This window comes from Paramisgurnus dabryanus, chromosome 17 (assembly GCF_030506205.2).
Source record: "Paramisgurnus dabryanus chromosome 17, PD_genome_1.1, whole genome shotgun sequence".
NCBI classification, from domain to species: domain Eukaryota; kingdom Metazoa; phylum Chordata; class Actinopteri; order Cypriniformes; family Cobitidae; genus Paramisgurnus; species Paramisgurnus dabryanus.
In genome coordinates this window covers 12,638,860-12,657,313 of record NC_133353.1, presented here as the reverse complement: position 1 = coordinate 12,657,313, position 18,454 = coordinate 12,638,860, and the positions used below count along the sequence as shown (strand labels likewise).

General features: G+C 40.8%; 1 protein-coding gene and 1 long non-coding RNA gene across 13 annotated transcripts in view; one reads left to right on the top strand and one right to left on the bottom strand.

The window, feature by feature from the left end:
- Nucleotides 1-18,454, bottom strand: part of birc6 (baculoviral IAP repeat containing 6) — a 114,768-nt gene that overhangs the window by 34,018 nt on the left and 62,296 nt on the right. For all 11 annotated transcript variants that reach the window (XM_065297468.1, XM_065297475.1, XM_065297469.1 and 8 more), the window contains exons 62-65: nt 18,137-18,437; nt 16,741-16,958; nt 14,215-14,379; nt 12,752-12,917 (exon numbers count right to left, since the gene is read on the bottom strand). In XM_065297468.1, the coding sequence (XP_065153540.1) occupies nt 12,752-12,917; nt 14,215-14,379; nt 16,741-16,958; nt 18,137-18,437 (850 nt within the window). The remainder of the gene's footprint in view (nt 1-12,751; nt 12,918-14,214; nt 14,380-16,740; nt 16,959-18,136; nt 18,438-18,454) is intronic.
- LOC135727382 (uncharacterized) lies at nt 4,860-7,512 on the top strand. 2 transcript variants are annotated; one of them, XR_010525276.2, is made up of 3 exons: nt 4,860-5,118; nt 5,460-5,838; nt 6,562-7,512. It is a non-coding gene; the product is annotated as an uncharacterized lncRNA (long non-coding RNA). The 2 variants fall into 2 exon arrangements; XR_010525275.2 differs by lacking the exon at nt 4,860-5,118 and having other exon boundaries at nt 5,139-5,838.

Here is an 18,454-nt window from a genome sequence, read left to right as displayed (position 1 = left end):
GATCAATCTCCAGAACAAAATTAAAACTGCATCAGGAGTCCAAGGTAAAGACATGAAATCTAATGACAAGAGTCTGTATCAATCTGCCTTGATGCATTTATTACATACAGTCGAACACTTTTGATTTTTAATCTCGGTTGTATATTGTCATTTTTCCCCTCGTATTTGCCTGTTCAAATGTCGCCCCTGTTGTCAAGTAAAGTGAATGGGATCCAGAGTAGGGCTGCAACAACGAATCGATTAAATCAATAAAAATCGATTACTAAAAGAGTTGGCAACTAATTTCATAATCGATTCGTTGTGTCGCGTGACACAGAGATGTTTAATTATAAAAAAAAAAGAAAAACTTTGGTTAAGCGCGGAGCGAAGTGAACACACTCAGTCTCTCTCAAGAGAGGCTTCTTGATGGGAAATGCATCATAAAAAAGTCTATATATTTGGCAGATGTAAAGCATACATGTGTATTTTTTGTGTTAGTCCATTTTTATATTATTATTAATGTAACAGCTCAGGGATGTTCAAGGAGTAACATGTTTGTGCAATTTCTAAAGATTTTAGTTCTGTTTTTAAATAAGGGGCTGGAAATGAATGATTTTCTTGGTTTTATCCGATTCATCGATTAATCGAAAATAATCGACAGATTAATCGATTATTAAAATTAGGGATGCACCGATACCAATACCGGTATCGGCCTCGATACCACATTTTCTAAAGTACTCGTTAAAAGTCCCCCGATACCAGGGATCGATACCACGGTCTGAGAAATGTATATGTTTGAGCGGCGTGTAAGGGGTTAATGCCTCTTGTGTTGTCCAAAGAGGCAGAGTTTACAACAAACTGGAAAACTAGTCCCTTGTTTTGTTTGTTAAATTATATGACTAAAGCTGTTACCTGTACATTTAAATCATGTTTTTTATTAAGTACTCTGTATCGGTACCGGCAAGTACTGAAGTGCAAGTACTCGAATTCCAAAAAAGTGGTATCGGTGCATCCCTGATTAAAATAATCGTTAGTTGCAGCCCTAATGCAGAGTGTCTATTTGTCTGTTTTCTTCACAAAAAAATAATTAATTTTTAATATGCTCATCTTGTAAGTTCATGATTAAATTAAAAATCCAAATTACAATCATTAAAATACGACAAAATTTTAAGTCTACCACAACCTCTTATACTGAAACAACTCTTATACTACAATGTGTTTGCGTGGTTTATAGTTAAAACACATTATTTTCCACATACCGTACATTTTTGTAGCTCCAGATTTCACTCTCTTCCTAAAACAAACTGATTTTGTAAAAAACTAATCCATTTGAAAAGCTCTGTCTCTGATTGGCCAGCTAATCTGTACGTTGTAATTGGCCTGAATACCTCTGACGTAAGCCGGAAATGTGTTGTCCTTACCATGTTTGAAAGATTCGCTAACAATGCAATGCTAACAGGAGTTAACTTACAATGATAATGTCGGTCTTGTCTACATCACCAATCCCAGGAAGTAAACTGTTGCCTACAATCCGTGTGTTTGTTGTAGTCCATTAAAAAAGATTTACGTTGGAGATGATCATTTACTTTGGGGAATGTACCTTTTGGATATCATAAACATGAACTAATACACATTTACACAACAAAGAAAATAAAAAAATGTGAATCGGAGAATAGGTGCTCTTTAATAGTTTGACAAATAACTAAAATAATAATAATAACAAACAAATCAAAACTTTACCCAAAATCAGGATTTTTGTTTGTCAAGTTAAAGCTCTAATTACAGGCACAATTTCTTGAGCGATTATAATCACATTCTAATAGAGGTTAAATATCAGAACACACAAGTAGATCTAGGAGTCAGCACAATCCGCTCCTCTCCTCACACTGTCACTATAATACGGTCACACACGTACAGTAATGAGATCGCTCCATAATCGCCCACCACCGGCTGTCAGCCTGATGATTATATGATCCACAGCTCCAGAGAGAGAAAATTACAAACAAATAAATGAATATAAACAACGGCTTACTGACAAGGAACTCCACTTAGAGAGGATGGGAAAAAATCCTGCCGCTTTCTTCATGGCTTCTAACCCGCCGGGTTGAGTTTGATCCCTTTGAAATGTTATGGCACGGCGCTGGGAATCGGGGACCGAGGAAATTCGCCCACATAATAATTTCATTTAATTGGCCTGTGCGATAATTTCTGCACATTATGGTGACTGAAATGTGCCGATACTAATTATCAAGGGGGTGGGGTATTTTCCTGAAATAATGAGGAATTCTCTCAAATAAGAAAGGTAAGGCTCTTATGCGTCCTTTAAATGCTAGAACGTCACAACCAAGACTGACTCTAGATCAGATGCCATAGATGAACAGTTAAACTGGAAGGTGACAGCTGGCGTACAGCGTTATACAGTAAAAGCCACTGGCTACGGGGGGTTTGTGAGCTACTGCAAATATAAAGCACCACTTCAGAAGACATTAGGAAGTGTTAAACATTAGTAAACAGGAATAAATCATTCATGGCCTCGCTGTACAAAAGCATGGTCTGTGGTGTGTATGGGGCCTGGATGACAGCCAGCATGCATAATTTCCTGATTTCATTCTTCCTATCATTTCTTATTCTTCATTATCATTTCTACCTCAGAGAGCTACAGCTAAGACAATGAACAACTGCTCTAACAAACATACCAAAAAAAACCCCCAATAAATATAAAAAATCAACATGAAATTGACCTTTTTGCTTCATCAAATCACAAAACAGTTTACTGCCAACTTTAAGATCCTGTAGATAATTTACTACAACATCTCCGCCTGGTACAGTTTTTTCTCCTTAAACTATGATGCCTAAAGACAAATTCCTTTTATTTACCTCCTGTAATTGAGCATCCACCCAGAGGTCAGGATCATTTCAAATTGAAACAGCAATAATTGATCTGGCTCTGCTGAGGTCTGGGGGTTGATGGAACTAAACCAATGTATTTATGTGGCACATAATAATGATATATGATTTTATTGGACTGGATGTGGCAGTAAAGGAGTGTAAACAGAGACTGTTCTGCCCCCCTCCATTAAAATGTTAACGTGGACAATGAGGTTGATAGTTTATTAACACACATCAATGGACAGAAGACCAGCTAAGGGGAGAGAGCAGGACTGAGTATCATAAAAAGCAGTGAGAAGATGGTCAAATGTACAAGAGGATGAGGAAGAGGGGAGGTTGCGGTATATTTTATGTGAGTAAGGAAACAACATTCATATTCCTCAGTTTTTTTTCCACATTTATGGGGAAAATTTTCATTACCGCAACGTGTCCGCGACTGGATTTTGGTTCTTTGACATGAAAATATTTATAATAAAAAAATTGAAAAAATAAAAAGCTTCAGCGCGTGTTATACTATAAATGTTTAAAGTAAAGAAACACGTGGTATTTGGTGATCATTGGTAAATGTAGAGACAATAATAAGGAATATAAATGTGTCCAAGACCAATTTTCTCATCCTCCGCAACAATGTTCGATCATTGTATAAGCCCTCAAGGAACTAACATTTAAAAAAAAACTTGTTGGAAGGGACATAATTGACTGTGACACTCAAGATGTCTGCTAGGTAAGCAGGTCTTATTTTTTTTAGACAACTTTTTAGTTCTCATTACCGAAACATGAGTTTGTAAATGCATATATTTAATGTAATATCATGTTGCGGTAATGATAAGTCTAAAAAATGTAAATAATTCTATAGGAAATACGTTTTAAATCCTCTAAAAATAATGGTTACGGTTAGGTCAGACCTTAATATTATATGTGCAAAAAAAAAAATGTAATTCTGATGCTGGACACCTTCTAAATCTGGATTTCGTGAGAATCACCCATATAACCTCCGGAAGATAAACACTACGTTTTTAATATATTGAAATTCAAATATTCAAATTAAATACATTTAAATTTTACTTTATTATGTCGATAATGTCAAAACTCAGTGGTTCTTGATAGTCTTATGATGAAACACATATATGACAACCAGTTGCGAGATGTGCGACAAAGAATGACCTTTCAATTTGATTACATAATACCTAAGATCAAGCTAGTGATTCACACGGCTGGTGCAAGACAAGAAGTTGTGGTTTAAAAGTAAATATTTTTTATTTTTCTTGGCAAAAATGAGGATCGTTTCGCTAGATAAGACACTTATGCCTAGTTTGGGATCGTTTAGAGCCCTCTGAAGCAGTTTCAATGCAAATTTAAACTGCATTGAAACTGTAAACTGCTGGGGTCTAATAAAGTCTATTAAAATGAGAAAAATCCTGGAACGGTTTACGCAAAAACATAATTTCTTCTCGACTGAACAAAGAAGGACATAAACATCTTGGAATGCATAGAGGCAAATAAATTATCAGGATTTTTTTAATGAAAGTAGAATATTCCTTTAACGTTCGTTAAACGTACGTGGACATCACATTTCTTTGTTGTTTGCACCATCATTTATTGGTTCTTCCTAACCCCAAAATAGCTGGAAGAAATAAAACCAAAGCTCGGGTCTTAGGAGGTTAATGCATTTACTAATGTATTGTAAATTGTAAAGTGCTACTGTACTTCGTAAAGAGCACAAAAACAAATAGCTTGAGAACATCAAAACTGAGATGACACACTTCATGTCGTCATGTCAACATATGTGGTCTATTGAATCCCACACATGAATATAGGCCACCATTCTATGCAATGCACCCCAACCAAAACCCTCAATCTTTCTCTCGAAATGACTTTCCCCTCCACTTGGATCCTGCACTTTTCTCTCTGTAGCTCTACATTGTTTCTGACAATAAAGACATTTGACGTGTGAGCCTCCTCACCGCCCACCCTCCCGATCTTCCTCGCTCCCTCTGTTTCCGCGGTTACCAGCCGTTCTGTTTGGTTATGCAATGCACGCCGCTCTCAGGCTCTGAGATGGGACCTATAACCACACGGCTGCCATCGGCTACGGACAGAAAACGGCAGGGTGGAGAGCGCGCTGCCGCAGGTCGCCGATTTCCAGAACGTAGCCAGCCTCGGACCGGAGGCATTTGCATGCATCTGTAGCTCTTCGGCATCCGCGGATAAAAGAGGAGAGCAAGAAGGAAAAGGCGAGAGAAGGTGACGGTGAGTGTTTGTTACAAACGCTGACCTGCCTCGCTTTCAAATGCTAAGAGGGTCGAGATAGACAAGAGTCACGGGAGAGAACAAGAGTGTGTGACAGCAAGAGCATATGGGGGAGAGAGAAAGAGGGAGGGGACGAGAAAAGGAGGGGAGAGTGATTTTCAAAAAGGGGTCTGGTAAATGGATGGAGAGAGAACGAAGGAGAATGAGAATGAGAGAGAGGATTTCTCCAAGCCCCTTTATTGAAAGGTGTGAGATGTTCAAGCAGAGAATTAAATAAATAAACAAGCGGTTGAATTAGTACAAACTGAATAAATGTGGAACTAAAGGAAAGGTTTTTACAGGCTGGTGATACATAAAGAAGCTGGAATACTAACACGGAAAGAACGAGACCAAGCCAGAGGGGGACAGAGAGAGTGAGCGAGAGACGGAGAGCGAGAGAAGGGGAGCGAGAGAAGGGGAGGGACGTTGGGGACTGAGATTGTTGTCTGCGTAACGCACACGGCTCAAGGAGAGGCTGTTGTAGACCTACTCTTTTCTTCATTCTTTATTCCCTTTTTCTCTCCCTCCTCGCCTTTCAATTTCTTGTTTCTCCTCCTCACTGTCTCGGGAACGTCAGACGTTTGGCCAGCTGGCCCTCATGTTGCCGCCAGCCCAGATATGCCTCTTCTGTGATGAGACCACAGCATGCTGGATCTTCCCCCAGATCTCACACGCCGTAGGGTAAGACTTCCCCGATTCTACACCTGTATTGTTTTTTGTATTCTATCATTTCCCATCTTCCTTTCTGTCCACGATTTTCATCCTTCGAAACATTTTATTGCTGTCTGTCTACCTGCCTTATTGTCTCCACTTATGTCTACCATACATTCCTGTCTTGAAGTCCAGCAACATGCTTGGCCCCAGGCTGCTTATAGAGGCTGATGTTGTTGTACCATCTCACGATCAGGGACACGATTGCTTGTATGCCTGTGTTTAGATGTATGTGGTACCCGTGCTAAAATCCCCTTGAAGCGTGCGTATGCTGAAGGAACACGCACATTGATTGAAAGACAGTGTTTGTGAGAAAGTGGGGGTGAGAAAAGAGAAATCATTTAGTGTGCTCGGCAGAGGCGAACAGCAAGTGAGAAGGTTTAAAACGAACAGTAAATCATCCCGGCTGCCGAGAGTCGCCCCGTTGTAGCAACTCCGCAGGGAAATATCATTTTCTGAGGGGCGAATCTATCATGGTGGGGGGAGACATCCTCTTTTTTGTTCATTACTTCACATACGCAGCTGGGCAATCAGCGGAGAGAGGAAACTCGTCCCATGTGCTGCAATTTACCTTAGCGTTTAGCCTGTGCTTTGAATGGGCGCGTAAGGGTGGATGGACCAGACACAAGAAAAGAGTTCATCGCTTGAGTGTCTCATCCATGTGTCTCATGTTCAACTCCTGTTTCTCCTCAGATAAGCATCCTGGAGCCAGAGGTGGGTGGTAAGAATGGGGACGACCACTGTCAGTATAGAAGACGTTCGGGCGCAAGAGGGTAAAGAGGAGAGAGAGGAATCCATCTTGGCCCTGCTGGGAATCATCGGCACCTTCCTAAACCTCTTCGTCATTGTGTTTGTTTACATCTACACCACCCTGTGAGGAAAAGGACCACGTGGTAGGGGGCAGGTGTGAGGTGGAGCCAGACAGAGGTATGACAGAGGGGTTGACGTTTCACAGAAAGGAATGTGGAAGATGACACTGGGCCGCTCTGGATGGGTAGTGACGCTACTCTTGAACTTTGACTTCCAAACGTAAAGCAAGCCAGGAGGGCGGAATATATTATTGCAAAACATTCTGATGGACTCCAAGAAAGTGGACTTTACATCACAAACAGGCCTTTCTGGACACACAGACAATGATTTTGGATACGACAGATTCATAACCTTACAGGACATGATGGTCATGGGCCAAGGGACTTTATGTTTTCCCCAGTAACGGAAATTACGTCAAGCACTGTCTGGCTTCGATTGCAAGGACAGACATGCACAGAAAGATCCCATTAGATTTACACAGGCCAATGGAAAGGCTGCTTTTAAACTGTACGACTCATCCACCAATGGAAAGAGCTTTGCAATACAGAGAAAGAATGGAAAAATTTAAGTATGAAATCTTTTTGTAATAAAATAAAACGAGACACAATGGTGGATCCGTCCGCAAACATTTGGACCTGTGGACACGATACTCCTTTTCATTACAATCCTTCCCTTTTTCTGACTGGCAGAGGGACGATAAACAGACGAATATCAGTGTGTTTTCTGACTAAAGGTGTTTCTGTGAAAATGAAAAGCTTTTGTATCGACAACCGATTACATACTAGATGTACTGTGTCATAGAAAATCTCATAAATAAAATGATATTCTATTCTATCGACTAGGATGTTTTCAGACTTACCTGTATGTGTAGTCTTGTGACACGAATGACGTGCGTTGTTTGTGTGCGTGGGTATGAGAATATTTATTTGAACATGTATGGGTGCTTGTGGCATTATCTCGTATTTGAAAGTGTTGTTTACCTCATTTTTAGAATGACTGGCATTGGACCAACTGGACCGCTAATGTTTTCGCTGCTTAAGAACGTCTGCGTGTACGCACATTTCACACGTCTAGGTTTGTGAGCGTATGTGTGTGTACACAGAGCTCAGCAAACCGTAAAAAAGAGGCAGGTGAAACAAACAGTTGCAGAAGGCTACAAAGACAGAAAGCGAAAAAGGGAGGGGGAATGAGGCATGAATGATGGTAACTAGGATTTTCTCCTCTATTCCAGCAGTGATGGAGGTGTTTTTAAGCCCTTCTAGAACGCAGAGGTCAGTTCCTGTCACATGTGAAAGAAGGCTGATGGGAGCACCATGCATGAGAATGAGGCTTCAGTATGCTTTCTGAACACATCAGACACGCATATAAACCTAAACAATCCAAATACCCCCATAAGCGGGTGCATGCGATTGATTTTTCGACAGAAAAAGACTGTGTTTGCCCTCTATCGGAGTGTGTTGCGATACCTCATGCAAAATATGTAAAAAAAAACACAGCCTGCGGAAATGTTAGCAGGGCTTTCCGCTTAGTCTCAGGTCTCTCAATAAATTCCAAAGCCACAGGGCACTGCTGTAATAAAGGCCTGTGCTGTAAATCAGCATGTACCTACAGGGTCATGAAACACAAATCCCCACCATGCACCCTTGTTCTATGTAAACTCTCATCAACCATCTGCAGCCTTCGGTGTAAACCCCCTACTCCAGCTTTCAGATCAGTGCAACCAACTACTTCAGATCTCAGATAGGTCTAAACTCTTTACTCCAGCTAGTGTTAACTAGAGGTTTTCTCGGGTCCGAAGAAATGTACCCGACCTGAAATGACCCGAATCCGATGTGCAAACATTTTTTTTATAAGAAAGACCCGACCCGTGAGAAACCCAAGAAAATCAAACCCGAGTCCGACCCGAAACAGTGGCATTTTTTTACCTGACTGGAGCCGAATGTAAACAACATCGACGTTTGGGCACTCTGCAGCTCTGTACGCACCAGTCAAACATAAAAAACTCCAGTGGCCTGCTGCTCCATTTATTTAACTTTCTTATCTGATGACGACACTAAGGTAACTGCTAAAATGTACATTTTAAAAATTGATTGATTGACAGGTGTCTCAACGAAAATTAACCTACTGCCAGCCACATTATGTCGCAAGTGCTTTTGGCAAACAGGAGGGGTTGGGAAAGGACATTGACACACTTGAGAGAATTCGGGTCGTCTCTTGTCCGTTCCGCAAAAACACACTCCTGAGACCCGATGCCGCTATTATTTTACTCGACCTGTGTCAGCGGCACGCGTGAAACTTTTAGACCCGAACCCGGTCGGACCTCGGGTCTTCGGATCTAAGTGGACTCGTCAATACCTCTAATGTAAACCCTCTACTTCAGCTATTAGATCAGTGTAAATAATTTACTTTAGCTCTCAAACCATAGACCGTAAATATATATTGACGTAGTGTCTGTGACGTCACCCATTGGCTTGTGATGATCGTTTTTGAAGCTTAAAGTAGGCGTTGCCTGCCGTCGCCATCTTGGCCGCGCGTCACCGGGAATCACTCGCGGAAAACCGAAAATGGGTAAAGAGGCAGGACATGGGTGAAGCTGAGGTGAAACCACGCCCGCCTAACGCGAGTCTAGTGACAGCAGTGGCTGTTCAACCGTCACTCAAGCGGCCACGCCCTTAATTATGCAGAAGTTTAAGGCTTAATATAATTTAAACGGATAATTTTCTGTCGGTCTTAGTACACAATGTAACTACAAGTTTTAAACTATGAGTCAAGTTTTAAATAGAAAAAAATATCGAAACTCTTTGGTTATTTTTTAGCACGATGCTAATGGTCTAATCAGATTCAATGGATTATGCTAAGCTATGCTAAAAGTGGTATAGCCAGACCCGGAAATCAGCTGAATTCTCAAATCAGTGTAAACCCTTTACCCCATTGAGCTTATTTCATCGATTGCTCTGAAATATCAGAGAAAGCTCTTATATATACTTGTACAAAACTCTGTCCAGCACGTTAACTTACAACACAAGCAGCGGACTCTGACATAATATTAGTTTGCGTCAATTTAAACCCGTCATTTCTCCCACTCAATTTAAACGAAAGCAGAGACTCATCCACGTCTCCACAGAACATCAAAGTAATACGGACAGAAGCGTTCGATAGTGGACAAAAGAAACTTTAAAATACCAGTTGTAAACGTGAATGTGTCGCTCTCATCCACTTGTGATCCAATCGACGAAAACACATCTTACTATCAGGTTTAAACAGCCCCTCAGATCTGTGTAAACCCTCTACTTCAGCTCTCAATTCACTGTAAAGCCTTGACTCCAGCTCTCAAGATTAATGTAAAGCCTATACTCCAACTTTCAGATCAGTGAAAAGACACTATTCCAGCTTTCAGATCAGTGTAAACCCACTATTCAAGCTCTCAGATTAGTGATCAACTCTCTTCTTGAGTTCCCAGTTAAATACAACATTTTGATAGACATGGCCTTCTCACACACGTTTAATGACATAACACACTATATGATTCCGTACTAAAAGACACAACACAATAGAAATACAGTATGTGTGGTCTCGTATGGTCAATAATCCCCCAGATCACTGAATTACATAAAGACATGATTTATACCGGCCGCCTTTGCTTTTCACAGGACACCATGTCAACACAGGCCCAAGAGATAAAACCTAGACCAAAAACGGCACATGGCAACCCAAACTGATTTTGCCCATTTCAAAAACAGGTCATTCGGAAATAGAGGAGGGAAAAATGAAATAGGTAAAGGTAGTAAGAAGGTATACTGAGAGGGTTATAGAAGACAGGAAAGTGAAAGATGAGGACTAAATGTTGCTTTGATACCAAAAACCCCACCAGCAACTCGCCCTATGACAAAACTGGCAACTGAACATGAACTTGGTTAAGAATTCAAATCTAATACCTGAAATAAATGTAAGAAATATTTTTAAATCTAAATTGAAAATCAAAAAGATAAAAAGAGACGTGGGTACATGTGAATATTTTCTTTTTTTTGTTTGTTAGATAGTCAATTTTTTCTATGCAAATAAATACCATAATTCTATGTAAATGTTCAAAATATGACCAAATCTAATAAAAGGCCAACATGTGCAGTATTGCATTGTATAAATGACATTAATATTGAATATGCTTTTACACACACTTTAAAGGAACAGTATGTAGGATTGTGGCCAAAACTGGTATTGCAATCACAAAACTGGTGGCCAATACACAAAATGATAACATAAACATTAGTTGAGGGCTGCAACTCCACTTTTTAAATGCCAATATCCTGGCCAGACCACTGTTGTCAGTGATATAAGTATTTGAAATGAAAATGATTTCTTAATGTCTAGTGACATATCAGAGCCATTTTATGATTAATTGATATAAATTTCTTACATACTGTTCCTTTAAAATAGCACTAATAAGAATGACGGAAAATTAAGCACCATCCTCTTGTCTGTCAGTTTTAATTTATTTCCATCTTTATCTTTTTTCTTTTATTAGGCTATAGAAACATAATATTTGCTTTTTACAGTTAGCAATTGATTTTTCACACTACTGTATGATGTGACAAAATCAAATCGCATTAATATAGAACAAGCAGGTATGCGATTATCAGCACGGTTTGACTTCAAACATGGCTCATCCAATCAGAAATCAGCAACGACAAAGTCCTTGTTATAAGCTTGCAAAGCAAATTTGTTAAATATCTATGTAAATAATCTAGTATTACCATATCATGACCCAGATATTGATATTGCATTGCATCTCCATGTCCCTTAAGATTCCCACCCTACCGCTTGCATACAAAAAACACACACAGAGCTCTTTGCTGTAATCTTGTACTCTTTGTAAGCTGCCCCTTGGCTGTTTCTTAATGCTTTTTGGAAGCAGTAGTCCATCTCCGCTAGTCTCTTCTCCCTCCTGTTCATCAGCTAGATGGGGGTTATTAAAGCAGGGGTGAGCCGAGATGTTCATTTTCTGTTTCGCTGCCACACAGACGGACTAAGGATCTCATGGCACAAAGCGTGTATTCTTTGTTTTAACACAGTGTGTGTGTGTGTGTCTACCTCACCATCGTTTAGTAGCTCAATTGTTCTCTCTACATTGAAAAAATTAGCTCCCCCTGCAGGCTGTGTGAGATTAGAGACCTGATGTGTGTGTGCCAATGTAGGGTTGAAACCCCCAGCTGATATCTGAAGCTAATTACTACACTCATCGTTTTATCGGCGCTTATTTAATTAAGCCGAAGAGAAATAAACACTGACGGCGCACAGAAACGCACACTAAAAACACCATGAGGGAGCAAACACAACACACGGCTGTCTGGAACTTAAAAGAACAAAGCAGTGTTTGTTCATGGCTCATAACGGACAGGACATTATCTTAACTCAGGTAGGTAGATACATAGTATTAACTTTACCTACAGTAGGTGTAACTTCACAACTTTTGCCCACAAAAAAAAAACCCCAATAAACTTTTTACCATTTATTCCTAACCCTTCATAAAAGATCAATATATAAACAAATCAATACAAATACTATTCTACAGTCATCTCAGTCCTGTTGGTTCATATTATGTATAACTATATTGACACTGCACATCACACACTGACAGCATCATCCAGCAGGCATTATTTTTTGAACACAACAACATTTTTCAATTTATATATGTATACAATATCTATGTATTATGTAATACTGTATTAAATGGGATTATATTAAAACACTATGTATTTCTTATATTTTTGTAGCTTCATTCGTCACAATTAAGAACTATTTACATAAAGAGAGAGAGAGAGAGAGAGAGAGAGAGAGAGAGAGAGAGAGAGAGAGAGAGAGAGAGAGAGAGAGACTCAGAAGAGGCAGGGGCTCCACCTGCTGTCTCCATACACACCGAAGCGGCAATTATTGAAACAAATCTTTCTCTCCAGCACACATGCATAAGCCCAAATAATTATAGATTTATATAAACTAGTGCCATTACAGAATCAGCAAAACAGTATAATGCACGACCTACACGATGCACACACACAGATGTGACAGGCGTGCCTACCTGAGTCGTTGCGTAAATAAGACGACATGGCAGGGATGAGACAGGATTGGCTGAGTAGTTCCTGTAAGACAGATGGCAGCAAGGAGCTGCTGTGACCTCTGACCTCTCCTGAGAGGGTCTCACCGGAACCCACGCAGCCTGATGGGTTAATGTAGCTTGCCAAAACCTAACAGACATATATAAAACATGAAGGCATTAGACATCTACATCTGCACGTTGGCAGGCCATATTGCTTTAGGGCTTTTTCCATTTTACTGACACAAAAAATTATGATGAGAAGAAAACCAGAACATAATGCAAGTCGGATTTGCACCATATACATTTTATTTATGTAGCATGTAGGGTTTTGCCGATAGACGATAGCATTGTGTATTGACGATCTTCAAACCAATGGCAGGCTTTCATGTCGATAGTCATGACGATAGTTGGCGAATGTATTATTATCATCATAGTTTTACATTAACATTGCATGCTTTCCCCGCATGAGGGTTTGTGGATGTGACGTAATGAATGTTGTAAGGGAGATTCCTTCTTGCACGCACATGGACTTAATGCGCGCGTCTTGGACTCCTTCTAGCACCTGAAATAAATCCAGCGCGTCATGAGCAGCTGCGCTTCTCTCGGTCTCACGTGCACGCGCTCTCGCATCTGTCCGAAGTCTAAACATAAACTATAGTAAACATTATGTCTTTGTTCAGTGTTATGCGTTTCATGCGAGCTGAGGCAAACTATCCCTTTTGTTTAAAATAACCCGCTGCATATTGGGGCCTCTCTCACTCTCGCGTACGTGCAAAGAGCTGCGCTCTGTCCGAAGTCAGGTCACTAGGTAGTAACCCTGCTTATAATTGCATTTCAAGGAGTTGTAGCATCCCTCGTGTTTAAAATATGGCCGCGTTCCGCTGGACCAATGTGTTTAAAAAGGCACCTCATGAGAGCACTACTGCTTGACACGTGTAGCCTTCTGCAACAGCACTAAACAAATACATTAAATTGTTTGAATGTGTGCGCGCGCGTGTGTGCCTATGTGCATTTTTTTACAGTCAGTAAGTAATCATGTGTTTAATAATCAGGATTAAGATTTTTCCCATAATTGAGCAGCCCTGCCATTTCCTTGCACTAGAGAGGATGTTAGCGCGCAGCACGTGTCTTGTTCTCGTTCCCTGGCACGTAGGAAAGAGCGCCTGGGCTTTAATGACGCGCTTGGATTAATGGCATCAGTTTAAAGAAGGTTGCGGTCATGACGGTGTTGCTCTTGTTCTTTTTTTGTCCACCAATCAAGTGACTTGTCATAATAAGTAATAAATAAATGAGTAAACTACTGCCCCGCCCCCGATAATATTGTGTATCGCTGATCTCATAGGTTGACGATAGGACGATCTCAAAATGGGGCATATCGCTCACACTCATAAGCATGTGTGCTATCCTCCAAGCCATGGCTGCATATACACACAAAACACACCTACCTGTAAGAGACAGGTGACGTGCTCCTCCTCCAGACGCTGTTTAGTTAGAGCCTGCTCTACATCCCAACCCGATGCCGTAGAGCCTGTCCCAAATCCTGTTCCTTTGGCCCAGTACAGCTGCTGTTCCTCTGTGGTACCCCCAACATGACCACTGGAGACCTGTGGCTGAATAAAATACATACTCAATCGTGAGCTTCACGTAACTATTTAACATTATCAGTCTTCCCTGCATTAATTTACACATAGCAGTGGGGGACCAGATTATTTTTTTTAAAGCCAATCAATGAAGAGCTTACTGACACATTCGGCTGAAAATTGAGAAGAGCATTGTTCTCATTCACGCAATTGACGCAAAATACTAATAACCTAGAACCAGTTACCTGGTGCGCATGTTCGCTTCCACACCAAAGACAAAATGAGGAATGGGATTGGGAAGCACTGCAGGCCAGATTCAATCCAACATGCATCGGGTTTCATGGTGTGAGATCTACCCCATACCAGTTCTGACGTCAGCATTTCACACCCTTAAACTCAGCACCAAAGACAAACTAAAGCCCTTTTCACATAGAGATTACAGAAAATAGACGGAAAATGCATCCGAAAATGATTTGTCTGTGATCGTTTGATTTTTGGTTCATTCACACTGCCAATGATTTTTTTGGAATCTGTACGTGTATTCAGACACATACCATAAAGATTCCATAAACATCTGTGACGCATTTAAAGTCCTGTTTTTCTACAGCGTCTTAAGTTTGCTAATTATCCGTGATTTCTCTCTTTCGAGAAACCACACACGTGCATTTTTGTTTATGACAAGGTCATGCTGGTGAATGTTCTCAGCTTCAGCACGGATAGTGACGAGCTCCCTGATCTCTGATTCAGTCCAGTTTGTCGAAATTTCTCATTGTGAATGTTGATTGGGGCGGCAGTGGTTCAGTGGTTCACGTAGGTGGTCTACAAATCAGGAAGTTGGTGGATCAATCCCCGGTTCCACCTGACCAAATGTCGAGGTGTCCTTGACCAAAGACACCTAACTCCAGCTGGATCCAAGGAGCTGGATGGCGTCTTGCATGGCTGACATCGCAGTCTGTGTATGAATGTGTGAGTGAATGGGTGAATGTGAGGCAATATGTAAAATGCTTTGGATGGCAAATGGTCTATGAAAGCGCTATATAAATGCAGTCCATATACCATCTGTTTTTAAACCCCCGTGTCCAAGTTCTGAACCATAACTTCTTGTTGCAATGGCATGCCCGTCCTCCCTATGCCATGCCTCTTACGGCATTGTTTCTGCCTTTTGTTTACACAGAATGCTTTCCGTGTATCTTACAGCAATGTTACTAGGTCCTCTTTACGGGAGCGATCCCAGAACATTTACGTGACGTATTTGTGTTCCCACAAAAGCCTCTCTGCCGATTTTATAGAATATTTCTGGGACCAAAGTGCTGTGTGAATGAGGTATAATCCGGTTTTTATAAATGCAGTGAAACAATTTAGCCACGAAGAAAAAAGACAGATGTGAATTGTAAAAATAGAATAAATGTTTGTTGACTGCAATTCTCTTCTATGGCTGAGGGAACAGGTTTAATAGTTGCTCTGCCAATACTTTTGCCGCCCCAAGGACGCTCATTATGGCCCTGACAAGCAACTGCCCAACGTTCATTCCCAATTTGAAACCCAACAGAATTCACACATATACCTAACCACGCACAGAGCACCCTTTATGCATTTCTTCCTAAACGCTGAATAAAAAAAAGATTTTAATAATGAAACCAGTGTATGAGGGTCGACTTGCTGAATATAGATTTTTATGAAAGCCATTCGCTCTGGTATTGGGGTCTGATGATAGTCTTTTTTCCATTACTTTCTCATTACCATTATGCGTCGATTGTCCTTCATGAACAGACCTTCATTTTAGCCAAAAAAACTTTCTAGTAACCGTGTAATGAATAAAAGAGCCATCCGGCTCTGCGACATCTTCCCCCATAATGTAGAACAACACCTGGATGAGTCCTTGTTTCCTTTACACCAAACCACCCGCCCATCCTCATTAAGTTAAAGGTTTTGAATAAAGAGTCTTTCAGCACTCTCTAAAGAGCACCTACCACAGCCATTAATAAAACGACGCACCAAACAATGAGACAGGAAAACATCACCATTAAGGTATTTACAAGTGTCCTTTCCTCTCTGCACAATTGCTTACAAACCAACTGAATCCAAGAGGTCTATAATCTGGAGACAGCTATCTATTAGCCTTCCCATTCATCTCAATGGCAGTTGCTTGGCTTTCACCATGACCTCCTGAAGTCCACTATTTTAATTTTGCCATCTTTACTCACGTAGCCTTCAGTTCGTAGTAAACTATACAAGTTTACATAGTAAATTAAATACTTCCCACTCTTTTGTAATGATGTCTAGTTCGGGAAAGGCATAGGTCATTGCTTTGGCTTATCTAACAACGTTTGAATGTAATCATATATCCAGTGATAGATAATATGTACAGGAATTTTATGAGTGTTCTCTGACCTCATTGGAGTTGGCGCTCCCACTGGGGACTCTGGGAGCGTGGTGGCTGAGGGCAGACAGGCAAGCCAGGATGAGGTGGATGGCACCGATCTCAAGAGCCATACGTCTCAACAACAGCCCATCATCTGTGGTAAGCGGAGTCGAACTGAACAAGGACCGGAGGACGTGGAAAGGCAATGTGGGTAAAACGTTAGCTGAGGGAGACTGTAGGATGTGACCTTGAGGAAGAGAGACAGATGGAGAAAACGGGAAAAATTACAGAAGTAGAATACTGGAAAGCATCCCAGAGTAACAAAATTGGTTATATATCTTAGACAATCGAATGTGGACTACATGTGAAGAAAGTCTACTTGGGAACTTACTTAACCAATCTACCATTAGCTCAAGCAATCAGACTCCAACAAACTAGTGAGTCAATCCAGGCTCAATTACTCTAGTCAATGAACTAACCAAGCAGTTACCAAATCAATGCTTCCTGTAGGGGAGATGTATATGTACATAGTGGCTATTGGAGAAGTTTGATGCTCAGCTGTTTCGTAAAGGAAAACACCACCATTTTTCAATATTTTACTATGTTCTAACCTTAACTTAGGCGAAGTAATACATGCCAATTTTTTTCAATGCGTGCACATAATCTTTGTACAGTACCTCGTGAATATGTTAGCATTTAGCCTAGCCCCATTCATTCCTTAGGATCCAAACAGGGATACATTTTGAAGCCACCAAACACTTCCATGTTTTCCCTATTTAAAGACATGAGTAGTTACACCAGTAAGTATGGTGGCACAAAACACTTCAACCTCGGTGCGCAGTGACATCATCACAGGAGTGATAATGTTACTGCGCCAGAGGTCGAAGTGCTGCAAACTAAGTGCTTCTCTGCCATACAATATAGTTTTCATTTTTTATCTACTTAAAAAATTGCCACATTTTTAATTGTGTCACCATACTTACCAATGTAGCTACTCATGTAACAGTCTTTAAATAGGGAAAAGATGGAAATGTTTGGTGGCTTCTAAATTCATCCCTGTTTGGATCCTAAGGAATGAATGGGGCTAGGCTAAATGCTAACACATTCACGACGTGCAGGCATTGAAAAAAGATAGGTATGTATTAATTTGTCTAAGTTGAGGTTAGAACATAGTAAAATATTGAAAAATTGTGGTGTTTTCCTTTAATATAAAACTGGGGATGCTTTATTCATAAAGTGATGCTGCCAAGATTTTGTTTTAAATAAGATAACTTAGGAAACACAGGTAGGGTTCGGAGAAGCTAGAATGTGCTTAAGCGAGAACTGAGATGTAAACTAAACTCTCCCAGAAGTAAAGAAGGCCTGTTTAATACGAGTGGTGGGCAAATTTTATTTATTGAAGTAAACTATTTTTGGTTTACTTACTTCCCTCGCCATCATCCGTGACGCCCAAGACCAGTCTGAGCAGACACTGTGCATGTTTTCTTTCCTTCAGTAGAACCTCAGCATACCCTGGCAATCGCAGAAACAAGCCGAATGCTGCCAGTGAATGTGCGGGGATGGGCGACATAGTCTGAACAGACGATTTAATGGGTGGGGGCTCGGCCGCAATGGTCTCAGGTGCCTCGTAAACAAGCTCCCCGGACTGTTCGATGGTGACCCACTCGAACTGATCGCTGTCCTTGGGCTTCTCCTGGGTAGTGGACGGCACCACAGGGGCGCTGACCTGTACAGAATGATCCG